The sequence below is a fragment of the Euprymna scolopes genome, chromosome 36 (genome assembly GCF_053919585.1).
Source record: "Euprymna scolopes isolate OS-2025 chromosome 36, ASM5391958v1, whole genome shotgun sequence".
Taxonomy (NCBI): Eukaryota; Metazoa; Mollusca; class Cephalopoda; order Sepiida; family Sepiolidae; genus Euprymna; species Euprymna scolopes.
The window spans coordinates 37,082,206-37,096,577 of NC_136517.1; the positions used below are offsets into that span (position 1 = coordinate 37,082,206).

Below are 14,372 nucleotides of genomic sequence, written 5' to 3' on the forward strand. Positions count from 1 at the left end.
AACTGTTAATATGATTTTGTGCACCTAGAACTCGTAGATCTCCCTGGATTAATTACCAAAAGAAAATATATAACTTTGTATTGCATCAGATATATTCATGGAACTGATTAGAATAACAATTTTAATTTTCCTTTATCTACAAAAGAAAGCAACATGTATTCTGCAAAGATGACATTCTGCCTCGATCAGAGAAAGATTTCGTTTTTTCTCTTTATTGCCCATTTTAATTTGAAACTTATCAGACTGTTTTAAATATATATATATATATATATATATATATATATATACTTAATTTACTCACATAAATTAATATACGAAAGTATAGATTTATGCATAAACTGTAAGTATTTACTTCAAAATTGCTCAATACGTAGGTAGAGCTAGTTAGTAAGTTATAAAATGTATATGGTGATTAAGCTACACTGAATATTCCATGTTTCATCCACTCTAGGACTCTTCAGGCTTATGCGCATAAGCTTGAAGAGTCCTAGAGTGGATGAAACGCGGAATATTCAGTGTAGCTTAATCGCCATATGCATTTTATAACTTACTATATATATATATATATATATATATATATATATATATATAGTCCCTGCGACTATATACACACTAATTACAAACATTGCCTTTATGCCAGAACTCTTCCTCTTAAAAACATTTTCAAATTTTCAAACATCAGACTTTTAATCCATTTATTATTTTCTTGCTCGTGTGTTGCATCGGCACACACATTAAAATACGTCAACAATAAAAGCATGATTCATTATTCCTTGCTATTTTAAATAAAAACCCATATTGTTAATTTTTAAGTTCGACTTCGTTTTGATACCTTTTTTTTTTTTTAAAGTATTTTGTTTACGTCGAAGGATTAGAAAAACGTAGTCTTATTAACATCGTAACACCGGCGACAACCACCGTTTTAAATGTTCACCGTAGTAGCAGTGATGATCGACACTCAGCGTTTGCCCTGGCTTCACGTCATAACAGGGTTATTTCGACTGCATAATTTGGAAGCTACCATTGTAACTTATTAGAATTAACAAAAAAAAAACAGTTGAAACCATTGTTTTTTATCTGAAAATTCCATTTATCGACTACAAAATTTCGTCCAAATTCTATAGAAGCACCATTTATTCATCTATTTTTTGAAGATAACTTTGTAGTTTAGAACGTTACACTTTTTTTTACAAGAATAACGAAGAAGTTTAGGTTTAATTATCTAGGGGAGGGAATTCTACAGATTAGTTTAAGAATTATCTCCCTTGATTTTTAATTACTTCCCTTGATTTACGTCTATTAGTGTTTGTAAAAAGAGTCAGTTTTTGTTTTGTAATAATTATTTGATACATTTATTTTTTATTGCCATTTTTTTTTTGTTTACACTGTTTTTCTTGTTGCTGTTATGACAACCGAATTTCTTACGTCATACAAGATATTTTCACAGTTTATAACCATTTCCAACGGCACGATAGGTAATATCTTTTATGACGTCATAGAGGATAATTTGAAGAGGTAACGGAAAACTTGTTTATGACATCATACATCTTCCATCCGCCGTCAAAGCGTGCATGCAAATTAATACGTTCCCAAAAGTGTTAGAAGTGTATAGATATAGCTAGATATACATACGTATATTCATAAAGATATAGCTAGATATACATACGTATATTCATAAAGTTTTTATTGCCATCATATTCAGTGGCTTTGGAGCTTTTTTTTTCATAGAGTAAGCCAGATTCAACTGACGTGTCCAGAACCGTTTTGAAATGGCCAAGAAAGAAAGAGGCAAAATCGGTTCCAAGCGAACCTGTACTTACACGAGACCGAAGGTAAGTGAATTCATGGAAGTGGCGATCGTATTTTCACAACCATGCGATTTAAAATATATTCTCTAATTTAAAAAAAAAAATTTTGCAATCATTGAACAATAATTTTTATTATTTAAAAATCTGGTATTTTATCAGAAATTTTAATAAATAAAAGGCAATGTAAACTTTAATGTAACTCGAAAATCCTATTTAAAATAATAGCAGGGTTTGTGAACTGCACAAGTACTCAAAATCTAACGAATCTCCTCTTTTTACTGTAAAATAAGTTTATAAAGTTTTCAGATGAGAATGTTGAGTATGTGACATTATGAAAAGAAACAATGGCAAAGTCTGTCCATGCAAAATTAAATTAATTCTTGTAAACGACAGACAACAGCTTTAGCATGGCTAATGAAAAGTACAACGGCCATTGTTAGGCTTCCTTGTTTTAATTCTCAAAGAAATGAATTCAGTTCAATTGAATTCAATTTATTTAACATAGGTTAAAACATTACATGTTTCATCGCCATTAAGAAGGGTGTGGGAAGAGAGAGAGAGAGAGAGAGAGAGAGATAAAAAGGAAAGCAAAGAAAGAGGGATGGAAGGGCACTGCGAATTTAGGCAATCAAAAATACAGCTAACCAGCATCTGTCCAACTTTATCATTATTGGTGTGGTGACAACCGCAGGCGGCAATCTATTCCAGGGAGCCGATATGTGCATGGAAAATGTGGCTTTTCATCGTTTTAGCCATAATCTCTGATGAAACAACTTCAGATCATGTCCTTTCAGTCCAGCTCGGGTGCCAGGGTGAAGAGAAAATCTTGAGGGGGGTCTTAATGGTTGTGAAGGAGGCTATAGGCCAAAATTACGGAGTGATTTGTGAAACTGGTTGAAAAAATATTGTATTTACTTCTCCAAACGATAAAAAATTATTTTACATTTAGAAATGCTTAAGTAAAAGGAAGTTTTTTTGTTTTTTTTTGAAAAATACTACTCTAGTGATATTTAATTTTTTAAAAGTTTATTTTATTATTAAAATGCACACGTTTTAAAATAATTCTCATAACAGTCGTCTATCACCTAATCATAGCCATTGTATTTTCTTCTGCTACATCAGCAGGTTATGTGACTTTAATGGAAGGGCCTTCTATTGACGTTAGCTAAACCTGAATAGATAAATTTGTGTTGGCCAAGTCTTTGAATGAGGGGTGGCTTATTAGACGAAAAGGGAGCACTAGCGATAACCGGACTGACTGAATTTGTTGCCAGTGATGATGAGGTGAAAGGGAGTGGGACATGTCGATCTGACGTTATCAAATACTTGGTACTTCTGCATTTTAGGTTCCTTTGTTTTTCATGTTTGGCTTCACTTGAATAAAACTTACAGTTATACTCTTTCAGTTTTTTTTTTCATTTCATGTGGTGTTCCTCTTTTTGCTTTACTTCTGTAGTTTTTATATGTATGGTTTGTAGTTCATGTGTATAAATCCATGCATTCAAGGGTTTTTTTCCTTAATATTTCAGCCATTTTTATTATTGTTATCCGTTGTAAACTTCTCAGCTATCCACTTTATTCCTATCTCCCTGATTTTTTTTTTTTTTAGTTTTTTGGGGGGATTGTTCCTAGTGCTCTTATTATTATTGGTATTATCTTGACTTTCTTCACCTTCCATATTTAAAAAAAAAATTTATTATTTAAAACTCTGGTATTTGACCTCAACTTTTATTGATTAAATTTTTATTTAATCAATAAAAGATATCAAAAAAATAAATTTAACTTGAAAATCCTATTTAAAAAAAATAGCTAGATTCGTAAACTGCAGAAGCACCCCAAATCTTATAAATTACTTATTTTTATTTTAAAATAAATTTATAAAAATTAGATCATAGTTTTCAGATGAGATTGTTGAGGATATGACATTATGAAAAGCGACAAAAGTTTGTCTATACAAAATTAAATTAATTCTTGTTGATGACAGACAAAAGATTCAGGAAAATAGCCAAATATACAATCACTGGAAACAAATAGCTTTCTGCTGATCCTAAAAGGGGAGAAGCATATTTACTTATTTAAACATGGCCAATGTAATTATCGAATATTTGGTACTACTGCGTTTTAGGTTTTTTTGTTTTTCATTTTTGACTTTACTTGAATAAATAAAACTGACAATTATATTTTTTTCAGTTTTCTGCATTTCATGTGGTGTTCACTGTTCCTCTATCTTTTTGTTTTACTTCTGCTGTAGTTTTTATATGTTTGGTTAGCGATTGTAGTTCATATGTATTAATCCATGCATTCAAGGGTTTTCCTTAATATTTCAGCCATTTTTATTATTGTTATCTTTTTTTTTTTTTTTTTTTTTTTTAAACACAGTGATCACCACTTTTCAAGGCCCGGGAGCCACTCAGGGATAAGGGTTATTGCAAGTACATTACGTTAGTGTGGAGATTTGATGAAGTGTTTACTTAAGGGGGCGGTTCATTAGGAATTTGTTAACATTGGACTTGAAGACATCCAAGTTGTAGTCCGGTGGGAAGCAGGCAGACGGAACAGAGTTCCACAGGCGTGCAGTTCTAAGAAAGAAGCTTTGTTCATCTGTTGTTATCTGTTGTAAACTTCTTAGCTATCCTCCGATTCAAATTTTTTCTGATTCTTTTTGAGTTTTCTGGGGATTGTTCCTAGTGCTTCGATTATTATTGGTGTTATCTTGACTTTCTTCATCTTCCATATCCTTTTCAGCTCTCTTGCCAGTTCCATGTATTTGCTTTGCTTTTCCATCTTTTTGATATTCACTCTATGGTCTGCTGAAACTGCAAAATCTATTTCCATACAGAACTTTTCCTTCTTGTTAACTATTAATACATTCGATCTTCTTGCATGAATTGGCTTTTTTCTGTTTGTGCGTCCATGCCCCAGAGGATTTTGTAATTTCCATTTTCAAGTACTTCTGCCTGTTTGTGCTTGTACCATTTGTCTGGGTGTTCAGTATTACCTTCCCCACTAGATCATATTTCTTCTGATATTCTTTTTGGGCTAGTTTGCTGCATTCACTTATGTGGTTTATTGTTTTGTCTCTTTGTCCACAGTGCCTGCATTTGCTGTTTTCTTGTGTCTTGATCTTTGCTTTAATATAGTTGGTTCTAAATTGCATTATCTTGTGCGGTCATTATTAAGGATTCAGTTTCTCTGTTTAGGCGTCCTTTTCGTAGCCATGTCCAAGTGTTTTCGTTTGGAATCATCTGCATAGCTGTTTTCTCCAAATTTTTCTTTCTCTTCTTATTTTTAGCCTCTCTATTATCTGGTTTGTTCATTTTTGCAATATTTGTTACTGTGGTCATTACGCTTTCTGTATTCTGTGTTATGTGCAGTCCTTTTCCTCCATCTTTTCTTTTTCTTATAGAGTCAATCAACATCATCCTTTGAGTGCAGTGCATTGTGCATGATCATAAGTTTCCTGGTCTTCTTGTCAAGATGTCTCAGTTCTGTATGTAAATAGAAGTTTACGCATTACAAGTTGTTTCTTTTCTATATATTATCCTGATATTTTTAAAAAAATTTGATCTTATTTCATTTTCTTAGACCCAAGAAGCTGGTCCAAGTCATCGTCAACCAGCAGAGCCAAGTTCTTCTGGCAGTGGATATAAGTTACCCAATCAATCCATCTATCCGAACTCACCGGAACCACAATCTGCTACCGGTACCGGTTCTTTTATGGATAATGGTAATTGTTTTATTCTCTTTCTCTTCACACCTCTTACAAAATACTGTTTTTTTTTTTAATTATTTAATTTTTTTTTTTTTATGCATTTATTGATGGTGAGGGGAAAAAAAAACAAAATATAATTTTTGTCTTCATTTAATATTTTATTTATTGGGTAAAACAGTCAAAATTATCAAAAATAATCTTTTTCTTTCATTTTCAACCAACAGAGCCACGTCCTTCTGGCAGTGGATATGGGTTACCCAATCAGGAGAGCTATCAAGACTCACCGGAACCACGATCCACTATCGTTACCAACCCTGTTGTGGATAATGGTAACTATTGTATTTTATTTTCTCTTACAAAAATTGAATTTATTTTCTTCAAATACTTTAAACTTTAAAAAAATAATCTCCTGTATTTATGCATGGTTTGGTGAAAAGCTCCATTTATGATTTCTGTTCAATTGAGATTTCGTTCATCGTGCCTAGTAAAAAAAAATAAAAAAAAAACAATCTACAAACAATCTAGAGACAAGCAATATGGATTTTGTCATACAGATCAACAGCTGATGTGCTCACTGTAATATCACACAGGATAAGTGAATCTATTTATGGAGGCTTTGTTTCTAGACTAATATTGATGTCTCCATTCAGTCTTGAAAGACTGCACGTGTAATTATGTGACAAGGGTTATAATATTCTCTTTTCTCTCATAAAAATTGGATTTTTTTTTCTTGAAATACTTAAAATTTCTTTATCTTTTTGCCAATCATTATATTTTCCGTTTTAAGCAAAGAAATATTTCTTTTCAAGTTTCAGGTGAGGTTTATAGATCTGATGGCAGCATCAATATTCAAAGAATGCATGGCGTAAGAGCTTCTCTTTTGGAATCTCACACGGTAAGCAGATTTACTTGTTCTCTTTGATGGATTTGATCTTGACAAGTGGGAATGAGACATCATTATACTTCAACTGCAATGCAGTTTTTCCATTTTTTATCTTTTACTTTTAAAGGCATCCGTTATTATAATTATTTGAACATTGAAATCTATTTTCGTTCAAAACCAAAGTAAAACAACGGCAAAACTTGAACGTTTGATTTTTAAGAAAGTTAGATTTCAAAATAAATTTGAATCATTGAAAGTATTATGTTTGTGATTAAATATTTTTCACATTTTTAACATGGTCAGTTTGGCTCCACTCTGCCTTCACAAATGCCTGATATTATCTATTTTATATGCATATATACAATCACATTGGAACGTTTGACTTTTAAGAAGGTTAAATTTCAAAATAAATTTGAATCATTGAAAGTATTATATTTAGGTTTTTGGTTAAATATTTTTCACATTTTTAACATGGTAAGTTTGACTCCACCATAACTGCACAACGGACACAAATGACTAATAGTATCTATATTCTATGCATATATAGAAACACATTGAAATAAAATCAACTTGTTTTCATGATTAGATAAATACACAGCAACATTAATCAATTCTTATCAATTTGGCTTTGCAGCTTTCACTCCAAATGTACAATTTTTGTCAAAAATGTTCTTCTTCATACCACTCCTTTCAGTTCTTTTACAAAAAAATAAAGGGGGATGGAGTACAGATATATATTTAAAAGTTATCTTGATCCAACAGAATTCAATTAATTGCAATGAAACGTTTCTTATTTTTTTTTTATTTTCCTTATGTTCGTCAGGTTCCGTCACATAGTCCACCAGCAATGACGGCCAATATTGCTGTTGTTATTGCAAGTTCAAGAAGACGAAGATCTGTGGAAAAATCTGGTGATTCTGAATCTCCCAAAAAAGGCTCAGGAGATACTAAGCCTGTAAGTAACTCATCATATCATCACTTCTTTTTTTTTTTTTTAATGCAGATTAATTTGACATTTTATCAAACCACTTCCCATATTCTGTTAGAAAAAGATATCTTTGAATTAATATTAATCAATATTTTTTTAACCTTGAAATGAAAGGGATGTAGAAGTAGTATGAAAGTTGTCATTTTTTTTTTTTCAATCTGTTAATTTTATGTTTTCTTTTCATTTTTATAAGTTTCATATAAATTTTGTTATTTTCATATATATATATATTTTTAGTCATAATTTTTGCATCAACGATGAAAAATGTAATTTCTTATTATGTACTTGTATTTTTTTAGAGTCCCATGTTTTCTCAAAAGAAAGTGAACGTGAAAAGAATGATTCACGAATTGGAAAATATGTCGACACCATTATCGGTAAGGATAAGAATATTTTTCCTGTATTTTCTCCAATTTTTTTACTCCAGCTTTCAATAAGATATGTCTTAAAAGGATTTCAAAGAAACATATGTTATTTGATATCGTCTACTGAAAATATCACTTCTCTTTCAGACACAAATCTTTGCATAGTAGAAATTCAGTAGCCAGTTTCCTCTTCTCTGCATTCGCCACATAATCAACCCCCTCCTCTCCTCACCCTTCCTCTCTCTCTCTCTCTCTCTCTATCTATCTATCATATATATATATATATATATATATATATATATATATCTCACTTTTGATGTGTCAAATTTGGACTTTTCTAGTTATATAAAGTTAGGTATATGTTTATGTTGATATATTTGAATGTATAGGATTCACTCTTAAATTAATACATTATGAAGTTTCAAACACAGCTCCTAAGCGTAAGGCGTCGTAATGTAGGTTATATTTAGTTTAATCTAGATTTATGAAAAAGGAGGTTAAAAGATGGTTGAAACCTATAATTTTTGTGAAATGTTTTATAATAGGTATTAAATAATTCTAAAGAAACATACATTAACATAAGATTCATTATTACTTAGTGTTATTTGTATATATATTGAAATCAGTTGCATTTTTTTTGTTAATTCACTCCAAAGAACACCTTTTTGAATCTCTTATTGGATCTATCCAACATGAACATCATATTCTCATTGGATTTCTGCAACACTGATTATTGGACATTGCTGAGTATTGTTTATTTTCCTATAAACTTTTACTTTCCTTCAAAAACTTTAATAACTACCCTTTTCAAAAATTGCTCTAACCAGCAAAATTAGATTTTTATCTATATATCCCTTTTGCTAACATCTTTTCCTCTGAGGAGAAGGGCCTATCTTTGAAACCCCGTGGAATAAGGAATTTTTCTCACTTTTTCTCGTATTCCTTGTGTTGAAAAAAATATTGCGAATTTAATTCTACAATATCGTGACGTCTATTACGTATACTAGGTTCTATCATTGATATTGAGTCTTTTAAATCTGGATGAGGTTGTAATTCTATAAATATGTTTCTCTATATTTATAATTAATCTTTTTCGAATTTGAAAGTTTTTTTTTTATTAACCCTTTTCTTTAATTTCGAAATTTTCTCCTATTATATATATATATATAAAATTTTTATATTACCAAATATTTTTACATTGCTGCTTGATTAAGAAGTAACAAATTGATTTATTAAATTTCCTTCAGGATGCTCGCAAATTTCCAGTTGCAAGAAAATATCGAAGTACTCCCCTTGCTCAATTCATGGTAAGTTCTAAAGAGTTCTCATTTTATATCCACATTTTGATTGCATTTTAGTCTGATCGTTTTGTCATATAATAAAATTTTTAGTTTTATATTGATTTTTAAAAAATTTTTGGTCCTTAATGGAAAATTAAATTGATTAAAAAAAAAATTATTTTCCATTTCTGATGGAAAATTTCCAAATCTTAATCTTTTTAGCAATAGAATTGTGTTAATAAATCCTAGCAGACATTTAAAATATCCAATGAACTTTTGTTTTGAATGGCAATTTATGGCAAACTTTAAAAACTGACATATAAAAAATTTGGCAACATATTGTTCAGTTAACACTAGTGTTTGGAATCGGAATCGGTAAAGATATTTTCATCGTCTCATCATAACATACGATTAAGATAGCAAAGATTTTCTACTAAAAAGCTGTACTTTTATTTAATTATCCATTTTTTACAGGTGGGCAGAGATAAAATCATTGGGATTAAAAAATGAAAGTAGTTGCCACCTTTTTTTTTTTTTTTTTTTTTTTTTTTGAGTCATCCTATGGTCACCATAAACTGGAACTTTTGGAGAGCAAAAACATGAAAATATCTGAATAATGTGACGATTTCTTTCATATTTTACCAAATTGTTAAGAAAAGATATAATATTTGCAGTTGACAATCCATTCGAAATTTTCAGGATTCAACTTTAGTAATCCACTTTGGTTTTTACAAAATGTAATATAAAGCAATTTACTAGCAATTTTGATATTCTAAAAAAAAAAATCCTGCAACATTCTTAATTCTCTGTTAATGATTTGGGTTTTCTGTTTTCATCACAGGTTGAAGAAGATTCGGTGCAACAAAAGAGCAGGGGCAAACCGGTAAAAAAGCAGAGTGACGACCCGACCATATTGTAAGTGAAATAAAACTTCTTTTCTCTCTTTTTCTCCACCATCTCTTTCTCCTTCACTCTCTTTCTTTCCTCGCTTTCTCACTTCCTCCCTTTTTCTCACTCTCCCCTCCTCTGCTCTCATTTCTATTGTTTCGTCTTCAGCCTTGTTCTTTCTTCCCTACTCTCACTTATTATCCCTCTCTCTCACTCTTTCTTACTCTCGTGCCTTCTTTTCCCACTCTTCCTTCTTTTCTTCCACTTTCACTCTCCTCTCGCACTCACTCTTCCCATCTCCTCTTACTTGCCCTTACTCCCCCTCTTCCCTGTGCACTTTCGTTCTCTAATTCTCTTCCACTCTAATCTTCTTTTTCTATGCACCAACTGTCATTTTCTTTTTTCCCCACTTTTAAACTGTTTCTCCCCTTTTTGAGCTCTATTTTCAGAAAAAGAAATCCTACTGGACAAGTTTCTGTTTGTGAAACCATGGTAGAAGAACTAGTTCCTGCTCTAAATCCCCCTCTATCTTCCATTGTTCCTAGTTCATCTATGACCAGAGGTGGGGATGGTAATGCTAAGGAGGTAAGATACCTTCATCCTGTTATGTATATATACGTTTGTCCATTGTTTGGATTTTGGAAGGTACTTCTCATTGTCCTTTGTGGTTGGCCCTTGCGACTATTATATGATAATGATCAGTTAATTAGTTTAGAAGTGAATCCTATGTATACAAACATACATAACTTTATAAAAATAAAGATTTGTGTGTTTGTGTGCGTATCCATTTCACACAGTTTTACTAATTGTAATATAAACATATATTTGGGGGCAATTTTGATATTCTATAATGATCGGTTAATTAGTTTATAAATGGAATAGAAAGATATGTATTTTTGCATCTCTTCGTTTCACACAGTTTTTACTAAATGTAATAAAAATAGTTGCTGGCAATTTTTACATTCTGTAATTTTCTGGCTAAACTGTAAAAAAAAAATAACATGCAACACTCTTAATTCTCTGTTAATGAATTGTTTTTTTGTTTGTTTTTTTTTTTTCATCACAGGTTGAAGGAGAAGATTCTGTGCAAGAAAGAAAAACGGACAAACTTGTAGAAAGACAGATTGGCAATAATACATCAATGTGAGGAGAATAAAATTTTTTTTTGTTAATTTATTTTCTTTCTTTCTCTTCCTTATCTTTTTCTTCCTCTCTTTTTTTCTCCATTTTTTTTACTCTTCCTCCTCTTCTTTCGCTCTCCCTTCCATTGCTTTCATTTCCCTTGTTGTTCCTCCTCACTCCTACTCATTCTTACTCTAAAGTGAAGCAAAAATTCCATGAGCAGAATTTCTTTCCTAGACCTGCCCGTCTGTAGAACACAATACCGTTTACTCCTCCTACTCTTTCTCTCCCTCCTCACTACCTGCTCACTCTTACTCTTGAAGTGAAGTGAAAAATTCCATGAGCATCTTTTCTGTGAAACATGATACGGTTTGTCTGCTTCCTGGCTGACTATAATATGGTTGTCTTCAAGTATAATGTTCCATCCACCCAGCGTGGCTGTTGCTGAGATTGAACTCACAATACGATTTTATAGTGTAATTCAAATCTTGTCGGTAGCTGAATACTTGATGCTTCGCCTGGACTATCAAGGGTATTTTTTATCATGACGCCATCACTAGACGGGGTGCCTACCACGGCTTAAGAGAGTCCCATCTACCATCGAGAGAAGGATAGACTGTGCTAGTTTCTCAAACTGGTATTTTTGCCTCATGGTACATACAGTGCCTCGCCTTCCCAAATCGTTATCCATCTGGTACTGGCCAGGCTCAACGTTGCTTAACTTTGGTGATCTGGTGAGAACAATTGTATCAATGTGATTGTGCCATATATTATAGAATAATATAATGTCAATAAATTCCTATTGAGTCGTCTATTTTGATAATCTGGCTCTACACATGTTCCACTGTGACTGATCTAGTTTCATCATCTACTTAACACTTAACTCTTATCCTTGAGTGACCTCCGGAGCTTGATAAGTAACAACCTTCTAAGTAAAAAGACAAAAACACACAAAAAAAGAAAAAAAAAACAGTTCTTCCTCTCTTTCACTTGCTGTCTCCATACATCTGTAGACTTTTTCTCTTTTTTCTTTACATCACTTTTAAATGTTGTTCTTTTCTTTTTTTATTTTAGCACTAATTTCGAAGATGGGAATGCATCTAGACAAGTGTCTGTTTGCGAATCCAGTGCAGAACCAGTTTCGGCTCCAAATCCTCCTCCATCTTGCATGGTTGCTGTTCCTTGTCAAGACAATTCTGAATCATGTTCATCTCCTGGGCGTTCAACTGGAGGCAAAATGGAGAGAAAGAAAAGTGTTGAGTTTCAATGTCCTGTGGCCAGACGTTGCAATGGTGGTGGTGGAGGTGGTGATGGTAGAAAAGTAAGATACCTTCATTCTATTATGCATACAGACACAAACACACACATAGTACATATGGATGAAACATTGTTATAGTTGATTTTATAAGCTTGATTATAATATTTAAAATTGAATTGTGTTGAAAATTTTATCATCTACCGAATTATATATATATATATATATATATATATATATATATATATATATGTATGTTTGATCTTCTAAAAAGAAACATGCAACATTCTTAATTCTCTGTTGATGATTTGTGTTTTCTGTTTTCATCACAGGTTGAAGAAGATTTGGTGCAACAAAGGAAAATGGACAAACCAGTAAAAAGGCAGAGCGGCAAACCGACCATATTGTGAGTGAAATAAAATTCCTTTTCTCTTTCTCCCCACCCCCCTTCACTCCTCTTCCCTTTTTCTCACTCTTTCCTCCTCTGCTCACATTTCTATTGTTTCTCCTTTTCAGTCTTGTTCTCTCTCCCTCTCCTTCTCCCACCCTTGCTCCTTCTCCTTACTCTCACTTATTATCCCCCCCCTCATCATTCTTTCTTACTCTCGTGCTTTTTCCCACTCTTCCTTCTTTTCTTCCACTTTCACTCTCCACCACACTTGCTCTTCCCGCCTCGCCTTACTTGTCTTTTTCCCCCTCTCTTCTTTTTTTTCTTGTCTGCTTACTTTCCTTCTCCAATTCTCTCCCCTACAAACATGCTCTTTCTATATGCACTTACTGTCTTTTTTTTTCCCACTTTTAAACTGTTTCTCCCCTTTTTGAGCTCTATTTTAAGAAAAAGAAATCCTACTGGACAAGTGTCTGTTTGTGAATCCACCAAAGAACTAGTTGCTGCTCTAAATCCCCTTCCATCTTCTATTGTTCCTAGTTCATCTATGACCAGAAGTGGTGATGGTAATGCTTGGGAGGTAAGATACCTTCACTCTGTTATGTATACATATGTTTATACATTGTTTGAATTTTGGAAGTGCTTCTCATTGTTCTTTGCGGTTGCAAATATTGTACGATAATGATCAGTTAATTAGTTTAGAAGTGGATCCTATGCATACAAACATACACAACTTTATAAATATAAAGATTTGTGTGTTTGTGTGCGTATCCATTTCACACAGTTTTACTAATTGTAATATAAACATATGTTTGGGGCAATTTTGATATTCTATAATGATCGATTAATTAGTTTATAAATGGAATAGAAAGATATGTATTTTTGCATCTCTTCATTTCACAGTTTTTACTAAATGTAATAAAAATAGTTGCTGGACATTTTTACATTCTGAAATTTTCTGACTAAACTGTAAAGAAAATCATGTAAAGAAAAAGTAGTCTTATCATGTATCCGGATAGGACACGCATACATAACTCACTCCCAAGTGAAGAACCTTCCAAATGTATACCATGTCACGAACCTTACACAGTGAAACACTTTTTACTTGACTGTCATGATATCACACGAATTCGTCAACACTACTACAAGTTTAAAAGAACTCTTTGATAAAGAAAATCCTAAAACCATTCTAAATTTCTTAAAACACGCAAATCTTTACCATAAAATATAAAAAGCATCAAATAACAAACTACACCAAAACATTGACCGAATATACCCAGCGAAAATCGATTCTGAAAGTATCAAAAATTTAAATCTTGTATACAGCATTAAATGACCCAAACAAGGTTGATATGCTGGTTAAACAAACAAACAAACTAAACTGTAAAAAAAAATAACATGCAACACTCTTAATTCTCTGTTAATGATTCATGTCTTTTTTTGTTTTCATCACAGGTTGAAGAAGATTCTGTGCAACAAAGGAAAACGGACAAACCTGTAGAAAGACAGATTGACAATAATACATCAATGTGAGGAGAAGAAAAATTTTTTTTGTTAATTTATTTTCTTTCTTTCTTTCTCTTCCTTATCTTTTTCTTCCTCACTCTCTTTTTTTTTCTCCAGTTTTTTTTTTACTCTTCCTCCTCTTCTTTCGCTCTCCCCTCCATTGTTTTCATTTCCCTT

General features: G+C 32.1%; 2 protein-coding genes across 4 annotated transcripts in view; both read left to right on the top strand.

Annotated features, from left to right (window-relative positions):
- The first annotated feature begins 1,287 nt into the window (after positions 1-1,287).
- LOC145260417 (uncharacterized) lies at positions 1,288-5,987 on the top strand. Its single transcript, XM_080118399.1, has 3 exons — positions 1,288-1,832; positions 5,394-5,535; positions 5,745-5,987. Exons 1-3 carry the CDS (start codon positions 1,770-1,772, stop codon positions 5,915-5,917), a joined length of 378 nt encoding a protein of 125 aa, XP_079974525.1. The 5' UTR covers positions 1,288-1,769; the 3' UTR covers positions 5,918-5,987.
- Positions 5,988-7,204: 1,217 nt separating this feature from the next.
- The window catches only part of LOC145260418 (uncharacterized), a 40,292-nt gene continuing 33,124 nt past the window's right edge, over positions 7,205-14,372 (top strand). Inside the window, exons 1-10 of one of the 3 annotated variants that reach the window (XM_080118400.1) lie at positions 7,205-7,358; positions 7,691-7,768; positions 9,004-9,063; positions 9,878-9,951; positions 10,362-10,509; positions 10,991-11,067; positions 12,121-12,367; positions 12,634-12,707; positions 13,125-13,269; positions 14,145-14,218. In XM_080118400.1, coding sequence (XP_079974526.1) covers positions 7,251-7,358; positions 7,691-7,768; positions 9,004-9,063; positions 9,878-9,951; positions 10,362-10,509; positions 10,991-11,067; positions 12,121-12,367; positions 12,634-12,707; positions 13,125-13,269; positions 14,145-14,218 — 1,085 coding nt within the window. In that variant the 5' untranslated portion in view covers positions 7,205-7,250. The remainder of the gene's footprint in view (positions 7,359-7,690; positions 7,769-9,003; positions 9,064-9,877; positions 9,952-10,361; positions 10,510-10,990; positions 11,068-12,120; positions 12,368-12,633; positions 12,708-13,124; positions 13,270-14,144; positions 14,219-14,372) is intronic. The other 2 variants (XM_080118402.1, XM_080118401.1) reach the window with 2 other exon arrangements.

What these genes read in the sequence shown, in the direction of transcription:
- LOC145260417 (XM_080118399.1), top strand. Translation starts at nt 1,770, where the DNA reads ATGGCCAAGAAAGAAAGAGGCAAAATCGGTTCCAAGCGAACCTGTACT. An exon ending in GTACTTACACGAGACCGAAG is followed by an intron (nt 1,833 to 5,393) that starts GTAAGTGAATTC and finishes TCATTTTCTTAG; the next exon opens with ACCCAAGAAGCTGGTCCAAG. An exon ending in CGGTTCTTTTATGGATAATG is followed by an intron (nt 5,536 to 5,744) that starts GTAATTGTTTTA and finishes TTCAACCAACAG; the next exon opens with AGCCACGTCCTTCTGGCAGT.